The sequence below is a fragment of the Egretta garzetta genome, unplaced genomic scaffold (assembly GCF_000687185.1).
Source record: "Egretta garzetta isolate BGI_Z169 unplaced genomic scaffold, ASM68718v1 scaffold272, whole genome shotgun sequence".
Lineage (NCBI taxonomy): Eukaryota > Metazoa > Chordata > Aves > Pelecaniformes > Ardeidae > Egretta > Egretta garzetta.
This window is the reverse complement of record NW_009258966.1, coordinates 1,141,374-1,167,548: the sequence shown is the minus strand read 5'-3', so window position 1 is coordinate 1,167,548 and position 26,175 is coordinate 1,141,374. Positions and strand designations below refer to the sequence as shown.

The window sequence follows — 26,175 nt, the reverse complement described above, 5'->3', positions numbered from 1 at the left end:
GTTTTTTTTTTATTTAAAGAAAAACTAATAAAGGAGTAATTCCTTGGTAGTATGGTAACACCATCTTCCAGCTGGAATTCAAATGGTGTTATGAGGCAATGAAAGTAAAATCTTGAAGAAAAACAAATTTATGTTTGTCCTGAGTGTCTCTTCACTTTTAATTTGAAAGCTTTCTAAACAAAAGGTGTGCAGAAGGTTGTGCTCTTATTCTGAAACCTGTCTAGCTTTTTCTTTTTTCTTAAACTTTGTTTTACATTATGAAAATATGGGGACTTAACAACACCTGCCTTTGTAAAATTTTTACGTGTGTACATGTGTTCAAAAGCCTGTTATCCATGTCACCAGTTCCCCAAAGTGTGACACAGTGGCACACGGAAGGCAGATTTCATTTTGGTAGCAATATTTGGAAGTAGAAAGTGGACAAGGACAAAGGACCAAACATTAGAAGCAAACACATTCCTTTCTTTTTAATCAATATCTTGTTAGACTGGTGGGTTTGACTCATTAATCTTTTGGTAAGTGCAAAATGAAACAGATTGACCATTACAGCAAAAAATAAAATTGCAAATTAAACTCATTCTAATGAAATTGCTAGCAAAGAGTGCTACTTCATCATGCACAAGAAGAGTTTGGATTTCAGAGCTCCCGCTTCTTTCAGGTAATGCATTTAGACGTAAATCCTGAATCCAAAACATCTGAAAACAAACTTTCTAAACTCTTCCTCTTACATTGTGTATATTTTTAAAGCCATGTAAGTTCCACCAAAAAAGTAAAAAAGGATTGTATTTTGTGTTTAATAGCTTTGAACAAATCTGAAATTGAACTTCCTATGACCGCTGTGTTGCATCTAAATGATCACTGTATTATAGCTGAGATGGGACATACAAAAAACTCAAAAAATAAAATGCCTGGAGGTTTGCAATGAATTGGCTTTCGTTTCCTCAGCAACTGCTGCATAGTGATTGATCTACTACTGTACACACAGGAAATTAGCAATTAAAGGCTCCTAGGCATCCAGCATTAGATCCTACAAATCCTGTTAACCACAGGAGCAAAATTAGAAGAACAAGAGGAATGAACAAAACTAAAAAGTGCTTATTGTAAGCTGAATGGAATTTGTCCTTTGCTGAAAAACATGAAAACTCTGCACAGACTGCACGCACAAGAGTATTTAATGGAGGATTATAACTCAAGACAACTATTTCTCTGATCCTGCAATTCTAAGGCATTTTGCAGATGTCTGTGAATCCCAGGACGCAATACAAATTTCTTTCTGTTCTCCATAATATAAACTCGCATTTTATGAAAAGACACATTTAGCCTTCTGTCTAGGAAAATAATCTTCATAATGGAGGTTGAAAGATGAATCTGAAACGAGGTAAACTAAATTAATGATGAACATCGTTCATATATGTAAATATGGCATTAACAGCAAAGCCTAACTGATACCCTCATTTCCTTAAGGAATGCTTGGACCATATCCCAGAGTGCAGGGGAAACAGATTCCCAGCCCAGCACAAGCCTTGCCAGCCCCAGAACTGGAGCCAGTGTCACACACAAACCTGCACATCCAAGTTGCACACAACTGCAACTTCAGACTCCAAGCCAGCCTGGAGATTGCTGCGCTGTGCTTCTCCACAGGAATAAACATGCCCTTTCTGTTGTTCCAATGGGAACAAAAGTGCATCTACACTATCATTAATCACATGAGACTGCTTTGTTTCAGATTTGTCACAACTAATGCAGGTTTGCTGAATTTAGCGACAGATACAGGATTTATCTAGACCAGGAGAAGACAAAAAGGTTATATAAACTTTGCTAACATAGCCAGACAAATTAAATTGTTAGTCCATGCCTAAACAAAAGGTCACTATTAGCTCAGGGTTAACTAAAACTTCTTAGCTAATCTCTGACCTAATTTTGACCTCTCTTGTTAATTGCAGAAATGCTTTCAGTTAATATATTGGTTCACTGTGTTTACACCCCCCCACTTCTGCAGTTTCTTGCCTTGCAGCTCATAAATTAAAGACAAAATATCTTTTTCTATGACTAATTAGTACCCAATTAACTCCACGTTGTTGTCTACAGCGGAACCGATAGTAAAGACAAACATTAAGCATTTTAATCTGTTTCACACAGGAGGCATTTATGAACATGAAGAAAGGAACATCAAAACCTTTATTTCACTTTTTTTCCTCCAGATCATAAAAATCACAAAGCTTGTAAAAATACCCAATTCCGCCACTTCTAGTGGTTCCCATTAGAAAGAGGTACAGTTATATCACTGTTAGAAGAGAAGAACTAATTAAAGAACATGTGTAAATCTAATGGATCTGCAATCACATTAGTAGATTGTATCCAGACATAATCATTTGTCATTGCATCGTACTTCTTACAGAGCTGTTTACACTGGGCTTGTTTAACTCCTTTAGTATCATAACCATGGTACGTCAGGGTATGGGTATGGCGTATCCATATCCATAAAACATCCCCTTCTGCAGATGAGTAGTTTTTGCTCAAGTAAAAGTGAAGCACCTGAGTTATAATTCCAGAATGCGTTTCTCTACATTCACAGGTTTTTTTAAGTCAGAAGTGATCAGGTTCTGGTAAAAACATATGCAGGCTTAATTTAAAAATTAAGTCTGAGAAAGAAACTAAACCCAACTGCATTGTAAAATGTATATAAATTTATGAAAAGGAATTCTAATAATGTAAGAAATAAAAATCTCAAAGTTAAAAAGAACTATACAAATAGCATGCCTTATGTTCATCTGAACTAAGTAATATAAGGAATTACAGTTTGAAAACCTACTGTAATTAGATACTGAAGTTAAAATGCTCAGCAGAAATTCAATATACTTCTAAATGCTGAAGCCTTACCATTCCATTACATTCATATTCCTTGTCTTTTTGTACTGATAAAAGCTTCTCCAAAGTAAATTTATCCAGTCATATTGAGGATCATACTTGTCACCCAAGAAATAATATAACTCCAAATTATGCTGAGAGTTTTCTTTTTCTTTTCTATAGGAGATGAGAATGATCTTCTATCATCTGAACAAAGGCACCTGGCCTATTGCAAAAATGAAAAAGCTTGTCCATTACTGTTTGTCACATTGGTAGATAAACTCTTGCCTACGAAGGGCCTAAAAGTTGTTTTATTACAGTACAGTCAACTGTTTGGATCAAATCCAGATTCATATTCATTTGCTAGCTGCAAATAAATCCCACTGTACTGTCAGTACAGTTTTCTTTATATTTTAACATTATTCACCAAAAGCTCCATTCTTCTGAGTTTGCGCTTATTCTTTGGCATTGGTTTGTCATATAAGCCATTTTTGAGAAGATGCTCCTTGCTGTGATGGATCTGGGCACCATGCTGAAGCTGGAAAGAACATAAGGCTTGAAGTGGACGGAGTATAGTCTGCAGAAAGATGAAAGGGTGGGGGAGACAAAAACCCCAACCTTTTAGTAAGCTATTTTAGACACCTCAATTATTCCAGGTTTTGTATTTAAGGACTACTTAGAAATGCTGGTAAAATATCATTTGGATCATAAATGCTGATAAAATATAACCTATGGAGACACAGAGGGCACAGCTGAGTAAGACATGTACTAAAAAGAAGCCACATAGCAGACGTACACCCACCCACCTGCTGTCGTCCCTTACCCCTTCCTTGGACCCATCCCCTGACTCCAGCCCCAGCGACATTACTGTAAGTTATGGCTTTAACTTGACCTTAGCAATGGACTATGATCAATGATTGTGGGTCAGCCAACAAGCTGTAATAAAGTAAGTAACAATAAATAAGCTGTTTCTGCTTACATGAAAATACCTTGGGGCAGGGTTTTAGAAAGAGAGGAGGGACTCATGATCAAGGCAGCTGGACTGCTGTCCTGGAGACTGGACTGCATCCCTGCTTCTGCCCAGCAATATTATGTAGGACTAACGAAGCCACACAGACCAAATTTATCTCAAGTGGTTCCTAATTGCACATTCTTAATTTTCTGGTTGCCTGCCTCAGTATCATGGGGTCTCATGTGCAGATGCGTAAAGCAATCACAGATGCAACTGCAGGCAGCAGGAGCTGAGTTTCAACGAAGTAAAATGTGACTCTTCTAAGCACACAGGAGAATCAAGTGACTTATACTGGGCATCAAACTAAGTGCCCATTTTTAACCTCCATGGCTTTCAACTTCAGTTCCCCATCTTATACGCTGGGAATAGCGGTCATTTAATTCTGAGAGGGTATAAAAAAGTGCACCAGTGTTTATGAAGCTCTTGGCTGTTGCAACATTTATGGAAGCACCTTTGAGAAACTGATAATTTTGTCTTTGAAAAGCAGGCTGGGCCAATTCTGAGTAGTAGGGATAAAACAGAATAGAGGACTGGGAACTGTAGACACTAACAAAACATTCACCCTGGACCTGAATAAGACAGAAGACCTGATGAAGGAAAAATACGCCAATGTTGTCCTAGTACAACAAAGGAAAAAGTAAATATACAAAACCCACTTTAATTTCAGTATTTCTGATTTTTCATGGGTTTAAATTCTACAAAAAATAATTGCCTTCTTTTAACACAAAAGCATATGATAACCACACTGTCATAAAGGACTCACAAGTTTCTAGAAGAGTTTCTTTATGCAGAGTTCCAATTTCTGAGCCATAGTTTCTTGTGTGGCCACACACTTTGTCCCAGTCTGGTTCTAAATGTGGTTGATTTAATGTTGAAGTGACTCTTTAGTGTCACAGAGGCAAACACAGGGGTGGCATATTCTACACTATGCCAGTTCCAGAAGTAATTTTTGACCTGGGAACCTTTTTTAGTAGGTGGAGGTCAAGTATCAAAACATTCATTATCTGATGGAGAGGGATATGAGCATCCCAGGGTGGAGTCTACAACACAGCGAATACATGGATGAGCTTTAAACCTCTTTCACATGCCCTTCTGTACTACATTTTGGGCACAAAATCAGACTGCAGACCTGGGTCTATGTTGCAAAACTACTCATAGGTCTTTTTCAAAAGGCTTATTAAATTGATATTACTAACGTCAGCAACAAAAGATTAAGGAGGTCATTATCTTAATAACCTCTTCCATCACAGACTAGTGGGATCACAACTTGCAAGGAAAAGGCTAATGTCCAATTAGTATTCTTTGACCTGGGATAAACTTAAACTCAAGAACTGTTAAATCCCAAATTCCTCAAATGACATGTAAGAGTTGTGAGCTGGCTGGTAGGAGGACATAACCCAGGGGGTTGCTTTCCATGGCTGCAGGAGTGCGGGAGGTCAGTGGGACAGGCTTACAAAAGCATTTTATCTTTGAGCTAGCTGCAAGAGGGTGTTCAGATCACCTCTGCTGCCTAGTTTTTGCAGAACACAACTTACTACTCAATTGCCTGTCTCCAACTGGATCAGTTTCTGGGGTTTTGAGAGTCAAAGATCACCTTGCTGTGCATTGACTTCAGAGGATCTTTTAAAAATACAGATCAATTAAAAAAGGTAATTATTATTTGACTTCAGTATATATTCTGAGACCAACACATACTAAAAAGGAAATCAATTCTACCTGACTGCTAACTAAAACTTTTTAGAGTCTAGCACCAGTTATTCTCAATGACATTTGTCAGCCCTGTAATTTTAAATTCAGATCTTAACTGAAGAAGTTAACCATAAATTTAAAGGTAGTTAAATCTTTAATATCTTATGTAAAAGAGATAGAAACTTCACAGATACTAATCTCCAAATTTTCTTAAGTTTCTCCCATCTTGGAAATACTCTTCCTTTTTAACAAGTTGTATCCAAGGATATTCTAGAAATTTCCAAGAGCCTCAACTGATAGTACCTGAAGTAGTACTATTCCCCACTATTAGAATATGAAGAGACTGGTGAAAATATCTGAGTATTTCTATGACAATTTTGTTCTCAACTGAAGTAAAAAAACATTTTAAGGTGTTCATACATATACACCATCTCCTAACATCTGTTATAGATTTAAAAGTAATAAACTCTCCTGATTTTAATTGGCTTCAGGTTTTATCTACCATTAGGGAAAAGCACAAGAAAGTTGATGGCACAGAGCCTTCAAGACCCAGCACCAAAATTTCTTTCCAAACACTGCTTGCCACATTATTCAGTACCAATGAATCACTAATCAACTAAATAATCATCATGTTTTTCAGGCTTCATGAAAATCAGACATCAGAGTGATTATAGGCTATAATCCCTGCCAAGTTTACCAGTATCTTCCTTTGCTACAAAATACTAATAATACTTTAGACTGAGTATAACTTCGGTAAAATAAGAGTGCAACATGTAAATTCCATACATCACAACTGAACTGTTGTTAACAGTTGACTGTTAATTACAGTTAATTAACATAGCACATAAAACAAAATAGTTTTAAATATAGCTAAGAAATATCCAAAAGAAACTGTTTAAAAAGAAAAATCAATCTAGCATGTAACATTTGTACAGTTTAGTGTACTACAGTACACGGTCTATGTTTTTAAGTATTGCAGTAAGAAATGTCAAGTGAACTCAGAAAAACATGACAGGAAGAGATAACTACAGCAGTACATCCATCTCTGCATTATTTGCTCTGCACTATACACAGTAGTACTTCTATTTGTTTTGGGCTAAATCCCCAACTGCCATCTCTGCGGATTTTTATTCTGTATTGTGGCAAGCACAGCCTATATTTGGTGCCTTATAAACCAACTTTTTAAAACAAGTAATGTACAGGTGAAGAGGACCTGAGTCACTCTTCTCAACATATTTTTGAATTACAGGAGGAAGTGCGCAAGCAAGTAGTACAGGATGACAGAGACTTACGGAACACGACAAGAAAGTCAGTAATTTGAGCATACCAGAGTTAATAAATATCTAAAGAAAAATAGTTTCTATCAGTACATTCTTGTTTTAGTTTGCTATGCAACAAAACCATTACAACGTCATTAACATTCTGACTGTCAAATGCGACATTAATAGCTAAGTACCTTCGCTGTCCCTCTACTATTCATAAAAGAAAAACTCAGGTGTTTAAAATTACGTACCTCTTGTATACTCTTATTTTTTTCCATGATAGTAAGAGCAACAGCTGCACATTCAAGTGTAGACAGACAGGTGTTTGTTGGCTGCGTACGAATTACATACTGACTTGAAATGTTGGTTTTTAACTGCACCTGGAAAATAGCAAAGTCTACTAAAATAAACAGGTCAGTATAGCAGACAAGATACTTCTTCCCTACGCTAAGGAAAACAAAGCCCCTTCCCCTCTGTGGACAGTTGCCTTCTTTCCTTTTTGTCATTTTGTCTCCCAGTAGCCAAGGACCTTATGCTACTGTTTAGTATAATACTGTAACACCCATGAGCTGCCATCAGAGACAAGAACTGCACATTTGTTACTGTACAAACATGTAAAGAAAATACAATTATTTGTTAGAGAAAGACTGAATAAAATTTTAGCAACCAACTTCAGTTGGCATACATATCCTATAACAAAAATAAAATTATTCATCTATGCTTGTTTTACTGCACACTCTAAACACACACAGAGTCCCATACAATGCACAATGACTGTATAGTCACTGACACAATTTACCTTGGTTAAATATTATTTGTCAAGCTCTGAATGAAAGACTTTTAGAAAGTACATTTATTCATATAATGTACTAGGTCACTGATTAGAACTATTTGCTTGCTGAAATCGTGTTTTAAAATGATCTATTGGCTCTGCCTCAGGTGATAACCACTCCATGCTATCTCACAAGCTGAAGGTTTTTAAGAAATTTAATTCAACCATTTCACTGCCTGTCTTTTCAGCTCCAAAAGCTTTTACTGAGTTTATAAATAGCAGTTAAACATCATAGCATTTACATTATTAGACCTTATATGAAAATTCAGATATTATTCCTCTATGCATAAAATTTCCATGTCCATATATGTTTAAAGTATAATTTGCTAAACAAGTTAATGTTTTAACAACATTGTCACTATTCTTAACCAAATATTATCAGTCCCTTTTCCAAGGGAAAAGTACAGTACAATAAACCTTATGGAATTATTATAAAAGAGCAAGTCAATTTTCTTTTTCGTAATATCACTCTCATTCTGCTTGCCAGAGGTTTTTCAGCATTCCTCACTTCATTATTTTCCCCCTTCACTTTTCCCATTTTTGCTTTTATATGTAATGCTTCATTTTCCTTCATCTCCTTTACATGCAATCACCTGTTCTTAAAAGCTCAAGATATCTCATTTATAAAAGGGAAACTCTTAGCTGCTGAAGAAACATGAATGAGTAAGATCAGATTTCAATGCTTTACCTGATCCAAATATAACGGGAACTAAAAATAAATAAATAAAAAGAAGGTGAGAAGAGAAGCAGAAATCCATTCTGGAAAGGACAAATAAGTTAGCTATGAAAGTTCAATATACTCAAATATAGGAAAAGACAGAAAAATATACCTTTGTGACAGAAGGTCCTAACTTGTTTATCAAAGGAAACTTTTTTTTTTTTAAATGCTAGTCTTGTTATTGATTAGGCGTGAAGGACTGAACCATGCACATTTCAGAGTGTGTTAGAAGTTTCCAGCAAGTATTGTTTAGATAGTTTGGAGAGATCACTTTCAACAGCCAAAGAATACAGACTGGGGTTGAGAAATGGAGAAGATGGAAACATGTTAGCTATGTAAAGAATACAGCATACTAACTTTACTATTTTTGCATTATATAAAATACTTTTGTATTCTTTTCACAACCAATACCAGAAGTGTCATTTTAATTAAATAATTTTAAAATCACATCTTCCAAAATCCATTTTGCCACCTTGAGTGAAGACCAATGCTTTTGCTATTTTAAGGTTGCTTACCACAATAATTAGCTGGAATGCACTGTAGTTTTAATCAGGTTATACAGTTACCAACTGTTAATTAAACTGAAAATGCATCAGTGGTCTCAAAGCACATAGAAAGGTATCTTTCCTGAACTTACTTACTTACTATTCTTAGATATTTGAAAGTAGTGGCCACAGGTGATGATATACAGAGTTATTTCTGGCAAATTCAATGGTTCCCTCCACTTAAAACTAATTTTCATTTTCTGCAGCTATTCAGCATATTTCTGCAAATGAATTGGCACAATGTATGAAAAATTACTTGATGAATGCCTGTTACTTACTATAAAGTCAGAGCTGGTATTTTATATTTATATAAGCCATGATAGTTGAAGTAGTTTATTATTCCATGTCTGCAAAGTCAGAGTCTTTAGTCTCTAGCTCTGTACTCTTGACTGTTGAAAGAAAATAATTTATACCTAGCACTTCATTAGCAGATTGTGCTTGCTATTACACTATACTGGAAGCCGATAGGCTACAATCTTTAATTTATAGTCATACTGCAGAATTTTTATCTACTGTATGAAAGATTTTAACAGTTACTTGGATATTCAACACCTAATTCAGCCCACATGCTGGGGAAACAGATCTAGGGCAGATTCAAGAATGAAGCTAGTGGATACATACAGACCTTTATCAAATACCTACTTCAATTTGGTATTGAAAAATCAAAAAGGTAATAAATTGATTTAGGAGAGAAAACATAGAATTTGGACAACAGTGCATATAATGAAATGCAAAGGAAAATTAAAATGCAATTAATATTTCCATTTGTTGTTCCTCAAAGTTTCCTTTGTTTTTGTGCTTCCTTTGCTGGGACCATGTATGGATCTCCATCATGACAGAGTAGGAAAGCTAGTTATTTCAAGCACAGAGAGAGCTATGCTGGAGGAAGCTTTTAGTCCCTACTTAGAAATTCCTAGATAGGTATTAAAATCCAGAGTAAAGTCAGCCCATTGTTTCTCCAGCATATATCCTGAAGCAGAGCAGAAACATATCCACACTTTTTCTCAACAGCTGACAGCCACATTCTTCATAGTCTCCCTATGGAGCTGGAGAGAAACCACCTCATGGACTACCTGCAGGCACACTGGCTTCCCCCTCCTTGGACATAGACAACAGTGCCTTAAGGCTTTTTTTTTTGTATGAGCTGGAAATATTTCTGTCTGCTGGTTTCTATACTTCCATTTCCTGGGGCTTATGCTGAAAAACTTTTAAGACCATCAGCTTTCCAGAGAAAGGAAAATTATTCATAATTGCAAGACAACTTCTATGAAAGAAAAGCTGCCTGCACTCTGTCTTACACTGTGGAGCCAAAAAGTCTGTAAGTGCAGCTCTCAAACAGCTGACATTGTACAAAAAGTCAACTCTATTTCTAACAGCAACAGCAGCAGCAACCAAATTTCCTCCTTCCTGGGAAGAGTGAGAGAGAATGGAAACAAGTGGTCTCCATCCATTTTTCTGAAAAATGACATATTCACCAGGATGAGATGAAAATAGCACAGGCAGACGGCACAGTGGTGGAGATCAGAGGAAGAATATCTGACCAGGACAACTCCCTGCTACAGTTTGTCTCTTAGGCTGCATTTTACCCTACTCTTTACTCCAGAGAGGCACAGTATCTGAAAAAGAGATCATTAGTCACCTGAAATACAGTCAGGGCAGCTTTTGTCTATCACAGATTGGATAGACTCACCAAATGGCTGTCTATCAGTAACTAGGTACGCTCACTGAATGAATAAAACACACAATGAGGAGCTCTATCAACTTAGAGCATAAACTGAATGGTAAGACAAAGCCAAATCAATACAGGAACAAAAATTAATTAATATAGTTAGTAGATATTTCAGACATGGGAAGAATATCTTCTTGAAAAAAACCCTGCCTAGATATATGAAATATTTATTGTTCTCAAATGTGGTTGTGTAGGAGGACAACTCTCATTTTCAGCCAACTGGTCTAAAACTTGCCTTGCCTTTTGTGGAGTTAATAGTTTCAGGTAGGGTATTGCAACAGGCTCATCAAAGCTTCTGCACTACCTAAATGGACTAATTCTTTTTCTGCCACCTGCATATCTCAAATCCAGCTGAACAAGCTTAATTCAAAGTTACGGAAATGTTCCTCCACGGTTAACATAAACAAAATCAGATTGCCTGCCCCTTACATTACACTTCAAAAACTCAGAATGAGCATAACATAAATACCCTATTTAAGTGCATTTCAAAACAACAATCATGATATTTTATAACCACTTCTCCATGAAATGATGAAGCTACCATGATACAATATTTTACTCCTTTTTTTAGCTGTCAAATTAATTTGCAAATCATATGCACACTTTGGAATAATTTCACTCACTAACAAAACACTGCAATGTCAAGTTGAAAAAACAGCAGCCTATTTAACACCACTCACCAAAATAAGCAATAGCATAAAACAGAAGATGGAAAGTACCTCAACCAATTCAAACTAGGGAGAGGAATTCAGATAAGCTGAATGCAATTACTCACTGGAATTTAGCCAAGACAATGAAATGAGCATAACTATTCTCTTTATAAGTGCAAGGGAGTTTGGGGCCTTAGTTTCCAAGACATCGGAAGCACGAAGAAACACATACAATCAAGTTTTATTTCTACATGTAACTCAAGTCCCAGTGTTTCCCAGCGCCTCAATGTTGGCAATTCTCACAAACCATTGCATTATCTTAGTAAGCACTGGCTTCTCTGCCAATACACCACCCTTTTAGCAAATGCTACAACCTTTGAGCGTTTACAAAGGATTTGAACCACAGTAAAAACAGTGATCCTTCAGTATTTCTCAGGGCCCAGTTCTTCTTCCATGGCCCTCTTTGGAGATGTCCCAGGCAAGTGACAACCCAGCTGATGCTGTTCATCTGTTAGCAACTGATGGAAGCAAAAGTGTTGCCTTGATGGGTTTAAAGAACTGCTGTTTGAAATTTTAAAAATTTAAGTCAGTAAAGACAGGCAACTGATTTCTGCTCTTATTTTAAATATCAGGACTGGAGCTCTTGCAGAAAGCTGTAAGTGCTATCCTCAGTCATCTCCTGAATGTCAATATCCTTATGTTTTTACCTTTTCTACACTGATTTCTTCATCATTACTCTTACTAGCTTTTCTCTCCAAACAGAACCCAGCATTATGTAAAATTACGTTTGGAAAATAGTGCACCCCCCAGAACACAGGCTATAGAGTTAGTACACCTGACTCATAAGGCACACTCAACAGTTCTTGATTTTGCCTGTCCTGTTTTCTGCAGCTAGACTACAAACACCTCAAAACAGGCAGAGGAACAACATATCCTTCTGTGGCTTCTGTGAAAGCCCTAGTACTTATTTTAAGATCCCCTCCTCTTTTACTTTTGTTGACAGTGTCCTTATAAAATCTGAATTTCTGTTTGGGCATTAATTTGCTCAACTCTCAGAGAATGAAGTAAGCAAGTATCATCCATCATCCTGCTTAACATAGGCAGTTTTATTGTTCATACATACTGCTAATTTAATAAATTTCTTCCAGAAAAAATACTATTAGCCATTTTTTTAAAGGAACTCAAAGCGCAAAAAAAAAAACCCAGAAAGAGTACAACTGCATCCTGCCATCTTGCCCATCATTCTAGAAACTAAGAAAAATTTGCTTTTAAGGTTCTGAAGAGGAAGAGCACACATGTGCATGCTACTGCACAAACAACCTCAGACAGAAAAGGAAGTCAGGCACGGGAAAGATCTTTCACTCAGTATCGAGCTGGCACAAGCACCTTTTACCCGTAAGCCAAAATAAACTATTTTCTATGTCTTACAGAAATTTCATGCAGTTAAATAAAATTACTTTTGTGACAGAGAAGGTAGTCTGATTAAATTTAGTCTCAGCATGCTACTGAAATTTAAATCAGGAATATAAATAAGTTATTTTGTTCAAAATCTTGGCTTTAATTTAAAGTGACATCTTAAGAGCACTCTGTTTCTAAATACTGGAGGGAATAAATGCCATGTAACTGTCACAAATGGGTAGCCTGAAAGTGTACATAGATGTCACAAACCCCTCTGTCCATTTGGCATGTCTTTTGATTGAATTTTTAGGCATATCCATGACATTCCTGTGTATATTCCATGAAAAATGGTGAAATATGTCATAGATTATAATGTGACTTTCAGGTAAACTTGAAGAAATTTGATCAATTTCTACAGAATGACAAGGTATTTTGCACATTGTCTCAGACAACTTCCAATGAACCTCTAAATCTTTCTCTTCGGGTATCCCACAAACCCTTCCTCTCAGGCATTTTACGGCATCAGGTTGGACTCCAGAGTCTCATTGCTACAACAAGCCTCAAGATATCTCACTGCAGCTGTGATGGGAACTGTGGTAAATATGTAATAGCTTGTCTTTGCACGAGAAGCATAATTGCTTCTGCTGAACAGTGGCTGTGTTTAGGTTCTACTTACTTACTTCCTTTCAGCCTGTGCAGAAGAACCAGAATTCAGAGTTGCAATTCAGATTAGCTCTTTCACAGGTCAAAACCAGAAGCCTTCTTAAACCCTTACAAAACACACGTGTGTAAAAGCAGGGCCCAGAATTTATTTCATCGAATATATTGTTTATGTATGACAACACATTAAATCTCTATGTACTTTCATGAATACCCTTTCTTTGCTTCTGGAACCAAAAAAAATTTAAGAACTAGGTTTTATTGCTGTGGGGTATTACATGTTAAAGATAAATGGTCCAGAAGAAATCAGTAGAGCTACTCATTGAATGGCTTAATGTTCATCATCTGAATCTAATCCTACATGAGGTCTCTTTGCTACATGACTGTGTCATATGACACCTCTTTTAAAAACATCACCTCTGTATTTCATTATGTCTCTTTCCTGTTACTGTATAAACAAGTTTGAAAGAAAATAAACATCCTGTTATTTGATATATAGAAAAATATTTGAGAATGCCACAAGCACATTCTGGGGAAAAAATATTTCTTACTGTTTCACAATATTCTGACCTTTCTCATAAAATATCTTTTTAATGACGAAAATTCAGATTGTACAGAGTATTTCTCTACTGTGTTCCTACCTTTCATTTTTAGACATAGTTCATTAACAGAAAAAGAAATTAAATTGCAAAAGCAATGTGTGCTTCACAGAGATCCTTACATCATATTACTACAGAAATTTTTTGAGGGGAAAAAAAAAAACAAAAGAAAATAAATTTGGCAAAAAACCCTCTCACAAGTATATGCACTTTCTCCACCCCACCCCTGCCAAACTTCAAGTTTTTAGAGTGCTCCTACAGTGCTTCAGCCAAATTTGTTCAGTAGAGATTCTTTCCCAAGAGCTGGGCAAGGAAGCAATGAATATAAAAAGGAAGTATTGCCTTTAAAAAGTAAATCAGAATAAACACAAAGCTCTTATGATTGTACAAGACAACATTACATTTTCCACATGTAAAAAATTGTGGTAAATGAACCAGGGCAGAAGAAAGCACTGTAAACAAAACCTATCACCGATACCATCATTTATCTGCAGAAGACAAGCTTCTCACATAGCAAGCTTCCCACGTTGTAAATTTAGCTTGTGTAAAGACTGGAGAATTTGATACCTAAACATGGAACTTCCATTTATTAAATACGTGAAAGAATTGCATGCTAAATACCTACCAAAGTTTAAAAATAGCAAACAAAATAGATACTTTTCTAAATGTATCTGTAATCTAATTTATATGTTTATATTGATCGTCTTTACACATGGTACTGTACAAAGTTAATGTAAAATTCAGGTTCTAAAGCACATTTTTCTTGCAGCAGAACCTGGTAATTAAAAATACTTAGTACCATGTATGCAGACTGTTTTGAGGAAGTCTGAGAACTACTTAATAATTCCTCAGGCTATGTATTTTGCTCTTTAACGCACTATGAAATCAAAGATCTACCCAAAAACATGGAACAGTTTGCATTGGCCTCCTTAGCAATTAATTTCTTTTATACAACTATTTACAACAGACCCTTCTTCTGCCTATGCAATCATTTCTGAATTGTTTTTACCAGGAATCTCATTAAATTATTTGTAAGAACTCAAATTTTTAGCATCTTCTCAAAGATGCTAAGAGAATTCAACAGTTTAGCACTTGCTACATATTGCAAAGTCAAAGAAAAATTGTCTCCTCTTTGGACTGTTAAATAAGATAGTAGAAATACCTGTAAACTTTAGAAGTACACCAAGTAAACAATGTTTTTGAAAGTTATTTCAGATGCTTATGCCCATCTGCATATTTTGAATCCTCAATGTTACATACAATATGGAAGGGGTAAAATTACAGAATCACAATGTTTCAAACCATTTCCCATGATGTTTGTCATCACTTACACCATGCATGGAAAACATATAGTATGAAATAAGTGTCCATCCCGAAAGAAGTTTGGAAAATAAACCTATGCCTACCCAAGAACCTCTTTTTTCAAAGAAGAAAATAGGATAAACAGGCCTACATTTAATAAATAAGATGTAAACAGTAAGCATATATATATAAAAAAGTAATTTCTTCAGTATTGCTGCTCTGAAAAAATAAGTATCTAACTTACTAGATGAGTATCATGAACTTCTACATTAATGAAAATCGTCATCAGTATAAGTTATCTAAAACAGCACTTTCTAAGGTGCCAAGACCAGGCTGCTGACAGTGATAGGTAAGTATCAGCCTCTAGTGCTGGAAGAAGATGGAAGAAAGTTTGTATGCACATACCCTGCTTTCCTGAAAGACAAGACGCTGAACTTGATGTCAGGAAATAACCTAAGCTCACTAAATCACAGTGCAACTTTAGGCAAGCCACCACCTTCCTTCTCTGAGCTCCACAGTCTCTATCTGTAAGATGATATTTACCCAAGGCTGTAAAGGACTTTGAAGGCTGAGGAATGATGGAGAAGCAGGAGGCAAATCAGAAACAGTAAGTGCTGTTACTCGAGATAAGAGCAAGAGCACCTTCCTTCTGATATTTCTGTGTGATATGTTTCTAAAAAAGCTATGGGAATGGCAAGGAGAAAAAAGCAAACAAGAATTACACCAACCTTTCTTATGTATAGGGATAAAAGAAAACCAAGTTTCCCTTCACTATTTCCCCTGTGTTTCTTATATGAATATTTACATGCACAAGAAGAACCACAAAAAAACCCAGAGGCCCTACTATCCTTAAAGAAAGTAAAATAATATGGTTGACAGTTGGGATAACTGAAACAAAGTCCAAGTGCAGACAAGCTGTAGTTCTAATCTAAAAGTAATAGTTCAAATTCCTGTAAAAGATGGCAGCCTGAGGCTGACCCATACGGCTTACATAAAATTAAGAGCTAACAGACAGTGAAATTGCAAGGAAAGGAAAGTCCTAACAGCTAAGGCAAAACAGAAGATAGGACTGGCCTAGTAATATCTGGTCTATGTATTTTGCGCAAATAATTGAAATACCATCTGGTTACGGTCTCAGGTTCTGAAACCGTAGGTTTTTACCTATAACTAAGGAATGACATAATACTGCCACGATGTTATGTACAAATAATTATACTTAAGTGCAAGTCATACAGGACATGCCTGGCACTTCATAAAATGACTATGCATTTTTAGTTAATTTCCATACATTGTAATATTTTGTGTTTAGAGAAAGAAAGATCCAGAAATAATTTCTGGTAGTATCTCTCTTGCTTTGCTTACATATCAAAAATGAATGTCAGGCAACAGATCAATATTTTATGCAGCACTATTCTTTTAATAATTAATACAACAGGAAAGTGCTGCAAGTAAATTCAGTCAGTGAGCAGTGTACAGATCTAGAGAACGGGGTCATGAAACGAAGGAAGAAAACTTAATTTCATGTATTGTCACAGCCATTTAACTTTAATTACCTGCAAATATCAGAAAATTGAAAAGGAAAATTAAATACCCCAGTGTCAAAAAGTGGCATCAATGCAATGACATTATGCTTTGGAATCAGCTAATTACTTTTGCTTTCTCTGGTTTCTTTTTTTCTTATTATAAGTGAATAGTAGTGAGTATTTCCTTGGAAAGGGAAAAGGCAGTGGAAGGAGCTTCTGAGAAGAACTTTGGCAAGGGCAGAAGGGAACATGTAAAGAAAGAATAAAAGAAGGAAAAAGTCTTCAATTCATCTAGTTATTTGAAAGCAACCTCAATCAAAATGAAAAATATTTCTAATTTCCTTTTTACAAAGTGTTCATATCCCAGAAGAACTTCAGCACAGGCACAAGGGTACAGAACCTGCAATTGCTCCTGGATTGTTCTAGCAGCAGGATATTCAGATATTCAGCAAAGAGTTTAACAATAATTATGAAAGAAATGGCAAAGAAATAAAATAAAAGCAAAGTTTCTGCCCAAGAATGAAAATAGCATACACTTCTGACATCTGGCAAATTACCTGAGACCTTTCAGTCACAAAGAAAATGTCACTGTATTGAGAAGTAATAAATACATACTTAGGACCAGAAAAATGTCAAAGTGGACCAATGTCATTCAAATTAACCTAAATGTCAGAAGGACAGACTCATGTTGATTGCTCAGCATCATATCTCAACTGTGCATGGCTTCCTGACCCAAGGTAATTCCCAGTTCTCCGCTCTGAGCTCAGTCTTCTCAAACAGCAATTTCTGCCAGTCCTAACAAAAACCTCTCTGTTCTTTAGGGTCCAAAATATTTCCTTGAGTGTTTCAGTTGTAATGAGAGAGCAGCTAAAACCTGAACAAATCAAACAATTCAGAATATGTAATAGATTTTAACAACTATCTTTACCTTTCAAGTCATTATACAGCAGAAGATATGAGCTACTTACTTAATGAAAACATGTTTTCTTGCCATGTCAGAAATTGCTCCATTTAAAAACTCAACTCAGAAACAAAAATTTACTATCAAAGCTCACAGAGACTTCTACAGCCTACACATAACAGGACTCTCCTATGGTTATTACTAAAATCAAGTGTCACACACATATAAAAACATTTATAGAACAAGTCAGTGAAAACACAGTATTTTTCTTCCATTAGTATGAGGACGCATGGTTGAATGCATAAGTTTCTGGGACCTACGTTTCTACAGTTTTCCCCACTGCAACCATTGCTGGCTGGCCTTCACTGCCTTGCGTTCTTGCAGTTTAAACTGGGCATTGTCCCTTTATTTAGGTTCTATGGCAAAATTTGGTATTTAATTTCTCTCTTGTGCAAATTGCAAGTTGTGACAAATGAAAACAGAGATAGGATAACAGAAAGATAAAAGGGAGGATAAAAGGGGACTGTAATAAAATGTATTTATTACCTGGCACTATTTATTATTTGGTCCTCATATATTCATTTGCCTAAGTCCCATAACTGTGGAGGATGAAAGAGCATGTTTTTCTCTGTATCTCCCCAGCTCACTGAATAGGACATTTTATAAAAATAATTCAGAGAGCAAACATCAGAAAAGGAATAAACTCAGATACAGGCAGATGACAATAGTGATTCTTGCTGTCTTGCTTGCTCTTTTGCTCTGGGTGTTTTCTGTATGCAGATTAATGGATGTTTTTACATTTCTATTTTTACTTTAAATGTAATCCTCTCTCAAGGTGTTCAGACAGTTGCCTATACATCTTAAACTGTATTACACTCATGTCTGTGAGCACTAACTGTATTAGAATGAAGTTTTTAACCTCCTCTAGAAGGAATTTATCTAAATGGCAGATTACATTTTAGAATACCTGCTTGCCCCAGCAAAGAAATTCTTCTGATTTTTGGACATGCTTTCAGAAACAGACTGCTACTCCTTTAATCATCTAGGCTTGAAAATGGCAAATGCCCAAGTAAAGTTTTATTACCTAACACAGTAGAGCACTAGACCACAAAACCCATTTTCTGTTAAAAAGCACATCAATAGAACTATCCACACACCTTTAACCACTACAGTTTGTCTACCAAGTCATTCATTACTTTACCCATCGTTACTGGAAAAATAACAGAATTAATTTCAACTTCTGCCTAACTATGCATGCTGCCAATTTTGTACTGATAATTCCAGCATTGCTGCAAGTTGAATTGCTGGCAGAAGATCCTACTGCCAACTACAATTAGATGTCATAGAATCATAGAATCATAGAATCACTTGGTTGGAAAAGACCTTTGAGATCATTGAGTCCAACCTTTAAGCTAACCCTGCCATCCCACCACTAAACCATGTCCCTAAGCACCTCATCTATCCTTCTTTTAAATACCTCCAGGGTTGAGGACTCTACCACCTGCCTGGGCAGCCCATTCCAGAGCCTGACAACCCTTTCGGTGAAGAAGTTTTTCCTAATGTCTAGCCTAAACCTGCCCTGGCGCAGCTTCAAACCATTCCCCCTCGTCCTATCATCTGTTACCAGGGAGAAGAGGCCGACCCCCACCTCACTACAGCCTCCTTTCAGGTAGTTGTAGAGGGCGATCAGGTCTCCCCTCAGCCTCCTCTTCTCCAGACTAAATAACCCCAGTTCCCTCAGCCGCTCCTCGTATGACTTGTGTTCCAGACCCCTCACCAGCTTTGTGGCTCTCCTCTGGACATGCTCCAGCAATGCAACATCTTTCTTGTAGTGAGGGGCCCGAAACTGAACACAGTATTCGAGGTGCAGCCTCACCAGCACCAAGTACAGGGGCACGATCACTTCCCTACTCCTACTGGCCACACTATTTCTGATACAGGCCAGGATGCCATTGGCCTTCTTGGCCACCTGGGCACTCTGCTGGCTCATATTCAGCTGGCTGTCAACCAGTACCCCCAGGTCCTTTTCCACCAGGCAGCTTTCCAGCCACTCTTCCCTGAGCCTGTAGTGCTGCATGGGGTTGTTGTGACCCAAGTGCAGGACCCTACACCTGTTGACACTTTTGCATTTTATCCTATCTGCCATACACTTTGCCTTAAACCAGATGGCATTTTATGATTTCCTGTCTAGCATTTAATCCCTCATTTTTCCCCATGTGCTTCTCCTACCTAGGAACTCCAGTAGCAACACTAGAATTGAAAAGCAGGTGGATCCCTAAACAAACAGCTTTTTAAATTTTGTTATTCTGTTCTTTTAAACAAAAAGAGTGGCAAGAGTGTTTTGAGCCAGCTTGTTTGAACAAAGATCCCTTACCCTGCTTCCATCCTCCAGGTGCAGTACCTTCATTTCTTACCACTCATAAGAGTGTTCAGAAGAAGGATGAGAATGCTCTTCCAAAGAGTCCCTAGGATGAGAGCATTTCAAGCAAGTTGCTTGGTAAGACTTACTCTTAGGCTCCCCTAAGCATCTGTGAACCCATGCCCACCCACCAGAGGCAGCACAGAAACCATGAATTCAATCCATTAAGCACTACTCACTTTGCACATCATGAAGTTTTGATGTGAGCAACAAGATAAATTGGCAAAGACTTCTTAAAGCAGATGGTGATGTGACTGACTTTGGTGAAAGACCAAAACTCTGGAAACTCAGGCAGCAGTTTATGTTGACAACTGCCCAGGCTTATTACAAGATGGTCAGTGAACAATGGGAAAGAAACAGAAATGCATGAGTGTTTCATAAATACTTCATCACACTCTACTCCAAATTGTAACACATGGATTTGGCTCACATTCTTCAGAAACTGAGAATAAGGAAAAGTTCCCCCTGATCTCTATATTGCCAAAATTCTCTTTCATTGACTGGAGTTCAAGATATTGTATAAACTTGACGCCACAAATTTCTAGGGCCTTTTTAGAATACAGCACATCAACTATGAACTGGTAGTAACACTTAATTAATCAGTTTATGACGTCAAAGATCATAGCTTCCTGTCATCAGCAAGACCTTTTGTAAACCTTGCCCTTCTGCTGAATACAATGAAGAGTTTTGAGGGGGTTTTTGAGTACTATGGTATTTAAAATTACCAATAAGTGTTCTTAACAATCTGATTACATTGTTTGCAAATTGAAGCATATTTAATGGACTGTGCCCATCTCATGCATGGAGTAAGAATCTTACACCAAGGTCAGAAAGAAGGGAATAAATAAACCCAGCAGGAAGGATCCTTTTATAAATGCAGTCCTGAGTAAGAACATTTGTGTGGTATCTTGAAACACTGCAGCTTATTGCCACAAACAAGTTCATAAACGAATTGCCCTGAAGGTCTTGTCTCAAAACCATTACGTTCACCTGCAAACGTGCAACCTATTTTAGTACCTTTATGATGATGCATTTTACCACAGGATTCCTAAGATCTTATATAAATATGAGTAACTGGCTGTAAAAAAAAGACTCAAAAAAGAAAGCAGATGGTAGCATTTACCTCACCTACTAGTAGGTCACGTTTTTTTCTAGTTCATTTAACAGTTCATTTCAAGCCCATAAAGCTGTGTGACAAAGAACACTTAATTCAATTGGAAAAATGGGGGAAATTGAATTTAAGAGAATGTTTAATTACTCTGGGAAGAATTTGGCTAGGATGCCTGAGCTAACAGCCCATCTCTCATGGGAAGACATCATAAAATCCTTGGGGTTTTGTTTTGTTTTGTTTAAATGAGTTGAAAGCATTTCAGCAAAAGAGCATTTCCAGCAACAGGGGCTCCCTAAACTGACTCTGGTGCAGGAGTGAGAATATGCACATGGAACTGAAAACCTGGTATCATTTGAGAGCAACCTGCTGACTGTTTTGTGCACTCCGCACCAGCCATTTAGAATAACCTATCCCAAAGAGAAAACCTTATGCCCCACAGCTCGCCACCTATTACATGGGTCACAACAACCCCATGCAATTTTACAGGCTTGGGGAAGAGTGACTGGAAAGCTGCCTGGTGGAAAAGGACCTGGGGCTGTTGGTTAACAGTCAGCTGAATATGAGCCAGCAGAGTGCCCAGGTGGCCAAGAGGGCCAACAGCATCCTGGCCTGTATCAGCAATAGTGTGGCTATTTAGTCTGGAGAAGAGGAGGCTGAGGGGAGACCTGATCGCCCTCTACAACTACCTGAAAGGAGGCTGTAGTGAGGTGGCTGTTGGTCTCTTCTGCCAGGTAACAGGCAATAGGACAAGAAGAAATGGCCTCAAGTTGCACCAGGGCAGGTTTAAAATGGACATTAGAAATTTCTTCACCAACAGGGTTGTCAAGCATTGGAAAAGGCTGCCCAGGGAAGCGGTTGAGTTCCCCTCCCTGGAGGTATTTAGAAGACAGGTAGACGAGGTGCTTAGGGACACGGTTTAGTGGTAGAATAATAGTGTTAGGTTAACAGTTGGACTTGATGATCTGAAAGGTCTTTTCCAGCCTAAATGATTCTATGATTCTGTGTGTCTTTTCAGTCATTCCCACCCTGGTTGTCTGCAGCAGTCCAATGAAGTTGGGAAGGCACCTTCCCACTTTGCCCATGGGACAGAGGCACATGCTTGCGCTGCTCCCTGAGCCTTTCTGAGGTTGTCTGGGAGTCCTTATGAGGTGAGGTTCCAGCACAGAGATGAAGACCTAGAACTTGTGCATTGTGCATTAATTGCCAGGGTTTTGGTAGTAGTGGACAGCAGAGCAGACCTCGGTGGGAAGAGGTGCCCTGTGCCAGACACAGATGATTCCAGCCAGCTCCACAATGAACAGGTCCTGCTTTAAGCCTGTGCCCTGGTGGTGGCCTAGAGCCTGGACCATCACTACAGGAAGACCAAGACTGCTTAGAAGAGGTGGAGAGTCCAAGCAACAGTCTCTGCTGGAGTAGCAAGGCACTATGGAGTGCTCAGCTCGGAAGGCAACCAGCAGCCAGAGGTGCTGAGATGCCTGTGTGGGAAGCCGCTGCCCAGGCTGCAGAGGGAGGGAGGGCACTGCCAGAGTGGGGAGCAGCTTGATGGTGAGCTAACAACACAGATCAATCAGACCTCTCCAGTTACAGTCCTTCACTCAGAAGAGTGAAACTATCTCAATGAGGGAGGCCCACAGCCATTGCCCCAAGGGAGATGCCTCTGCAGTGGTGTATCAGGTTTACATGGCAAGGGTTTTGGGGGTGGGGAGGCCTGCAGGGGTGGATTTTGTGAGAAGACACCAGGAGCTGCCCCCAGATTGGACAGAGTTTTAGCTGGTTCCAAGATGGGTTCGCTGACGGTTAAAGCTGAGCCTGTCAGTGATGTTGGCAGCACCTCTGGGATAACGTGTTTAAGAAGGGGTAAAAAACCTGCGCATCTGCAACCGGAGAGAGGAGTGAGAATATGTGAGAGGAGCAGCCCTGCAGCCCCTACACCAGTGCTCAAGGAGGGCAGGAGGGGCTCCAGGCACGGGAGCAGAGATTCCCCTGCAGCCCCTGGTGCAGCCCATGGTGGGGCAGGCTGTGCCCCTGAAGCCCAGGGAGGACATCCACTGTAGCAGGTGGATGTGCCCTCAAGGAAACTGACCCTGTGTAGAGCCCACATGGAAGCACATTCCGGGCAGCAAGTGAAATCCACGGAGAAATGCCCAGGGTGGAGCAGGTTTGATGGCAGGACCTGTGGCCCTATGGAGGACCCACGCTGAAGCAGTTTGTGAAGAACTGCAGCCTGTGGGAAGGACCCACTCTAGAGAAGTTTGTGGAGGACTGTCTGCCGTGGGTTGTACCCCATGCTGCAGCAGGGGAAGAGCATGAGGAGGAAGGAGCAGCAGAGATGGAAGCACTAACAAAGCAATGCTACAAATAAGGTAAGCTCACCCATATATTCCCAGCAGTAATGAAACAGCACGGCAGGGTTCTGCTTCCTGCAGCTGCATTTTTCTCAAAACTTGTTTAATGGCATTAGCTAACAGTGTAGCTCCAGTGCACTCTTAATGGCTATTTTAAAGAAAATTTGTCTCCCCTCCTTGCCACAGCACGCAGCACCAAAATAATGAGAGCAATTCTGCTGTCTGTAGATCATCAAGCATTGCACAAAAGGTCCAGCCTTGCATCAGAAAGTATGACTACACAGTATTCCCCATAACACTCCTCCTAAGAACCATTGCCTCCCACCTAATCTTCCCACCTAATCCAATCTGAAGCATGCACAGCTCTGTGTTACTAGAACCTGTGATGGGGAGCATTTTATTTCTCTTCAGCCTTGTAAGAAAACTCAATTAATTGGATTTTCGTAGTAACTTAGATGGTCTATTTTAAAAAAAATTAATATGAAAACAAATTCTATACAGATACAGTACAGTTATCTAAAAATAAATCCATGGCCATCCACCTGGACTTCATATCAGGGTAATTGAAATGAAGTTGGAAACTATTTTAAAATCCATTGTATTTTTTCTGAGATTAAATCATCAGAAATTCCTTTTATTAGTAGGATTGTTCTGTACTTTAATGAAGAAATTTGTAGTAAGAAAAGTTGAAATTACTTTTCCAAGACAACAAAATCTTCTAGACAACCACAGAACACAGAATGGTTTGCTTTTGCTGCCATATATGCACCTGTCTACTAGGACTTATGAATATCTGCTGTAATAAAAATAAAATTCCCCATACATAATTTTGTATATTAACTAAAGACAGAAGATACTAGTGATAGTCACCTACTCCCTTTTTCAGAGCTAGAAGCACTTCTGGTGCAATGGACTTCAGCATTTCAACTCCAATTTTATCTGTTTCACAGTTATGTGTATATCTAACTGTAATAATGACTACTATAAAAATACAAATGCTTAATTGATGGCAAACAGTGAAATCAACAGATGTATGAATTGTCAGATGGATAAAGCATGAGATTTACAAAACTCTTCGATCCATTTTATCAGCTCCCCTGCTTACTTCTGACCTTGATGAAGTCCCTTACGTTCCATATAATTCTTTTTCCCAGTCTCTGAAATGACACTGTCTCCCTCCCACTTTGAAGCAAGGAGCTGTTTGGGCAGACAGCAATCTCTGGAGGCTCACGGGCAACATAAGAAATGATCCCAGTTTTAGGTAACAAGAATTTTGTCTTGGGTTCCAGGAGTTAATCATGTCTTCTCCCACCACCTTTGGCACAACAAACCAGGAGCTGTTGCTGCCTCTGAATTCATGTCTCATCACAAAAGAATTCGTATTTCATTATTTGCAAAAGAAATTCTTGTATACGTTGTAGAAGACTTCAAACTAGTTGCCAAGGCTGTAAAATACAAACAGGTAAGATTTATAGCTGAGCAGGATAAAGAGACCTCTCAGCTGGAATGGACTCAAGTACAAATAAATGCTGGACAGGGTATTACATTACATGCCATGGAAGTAAGCCCACAAAGACTCCACGTTGAGAGCCCTGTATGAAGTTCACCTATCACCACATTTGATTACTACTACTTAACAGAATGTCAGCTAATTGAAATCCCACTTCTAATTCACTTCAAAAGGGGTAAAATCTAGGATTTCTCCACTGGACCTACAAACATTTTTTATTTTTTTTTTTAAATTTGTAGTAAAAAAAGTATTCCAGGTGTCTTTGGTGAAGAGATTTCAAAGCAGAAAGTATCTCGTCCACAATGGTGTTGCCTAGGGACATGTTGATTTAACAATTACAAATCTGGTCCTGAATTTGAAATAGTCTTGTGTGTATGTAAAGTCCAATACATACACAGATAATTTAGTTAGATGCTTGGGTTCTGCCCTTAAATTAGAATATCTTTTTAAGCAAATGCAAGAATTACTACCAAATGCCCTCGTTCACAGGCTCAAGGACTGCAAGAAAGCCACTACTTAATTGAGCAGTTTCTTACATGAATATTTAGAAATTGCTCAGTGGTATGAGAAAGACTGTGGAATGGAATTTTAAAACTAAGGACAAATTCTGCTATGATGTATTTGCACAGTAAAATACTAAGTAAACTCAGCTTAAATAAACGTAACTGATTTGTCATGTGAATGAGAAAAGCAAATTCTGGTCCCAGTTTTTCTTCTAAAAGTTATCTTTACAATTTTACTTTTAAAAGTTGCCCTATTGATTCATAATTAACCCTGCAGAACGACCACTCCTCCCAAATGGCTGCAATATGTCTTTATCAACAGCAGGAACTTCCATGAAAAAATCTGAAAGAAAATAGTTTCTATAAAAGATTTGGGCCTTATGAACTTTCAGGTGGTAAAGTCAAAAAAAGTGTATTTCAGCTTTCTCATAAACTGAAAAGACTTTAATAAAAGACATAGTTATTCTAAAAATAAAGTGATATGGGGAGAGCTGGTGAAACACAGCTTGTGATGAAGTGGAAATCTAAAATAAAAAAGGAATGTGGCCAAGTGATGAATCTGGGAAATCACAGAAGTTACTTTTTAAGTCAAATAATCCAGCAGTCAAAAAAAAAAAAAA

General features: G+C 38.0%; 1 protein-coding gene across 1 annotated transcript in view; it reads right to left on the bottom strand.

The window, feature by feature from the left end:
- Window positions 1-2,158: 2,158 nt before the first annotated feature.
- The window catches only part of DTWD2 (DTW domain containing 2), a 65,156-nt gene continuing 41,139 nt past the window's right edge, over window positions 2,159-26,175 (bottom strand). Inside the window, exons 5-6 of the mRNA XM_009634632.2 lie at window positions 7,062-7,190; window positions 2,159-3,424 (exon numbers count right to left, since the gene is read on the bottom strand). Coding sequence (XP_009632927.1) covers window positions 3,254-3,424; window positions 7,062-7,190 — 300 coding nt within the window. The 3' untranslated portion in view covers window positions 2,159-3,253. The remainder of the gene's footprint in view (window positions 3,425-7,061; window positions 7,191-26,175) is intronic.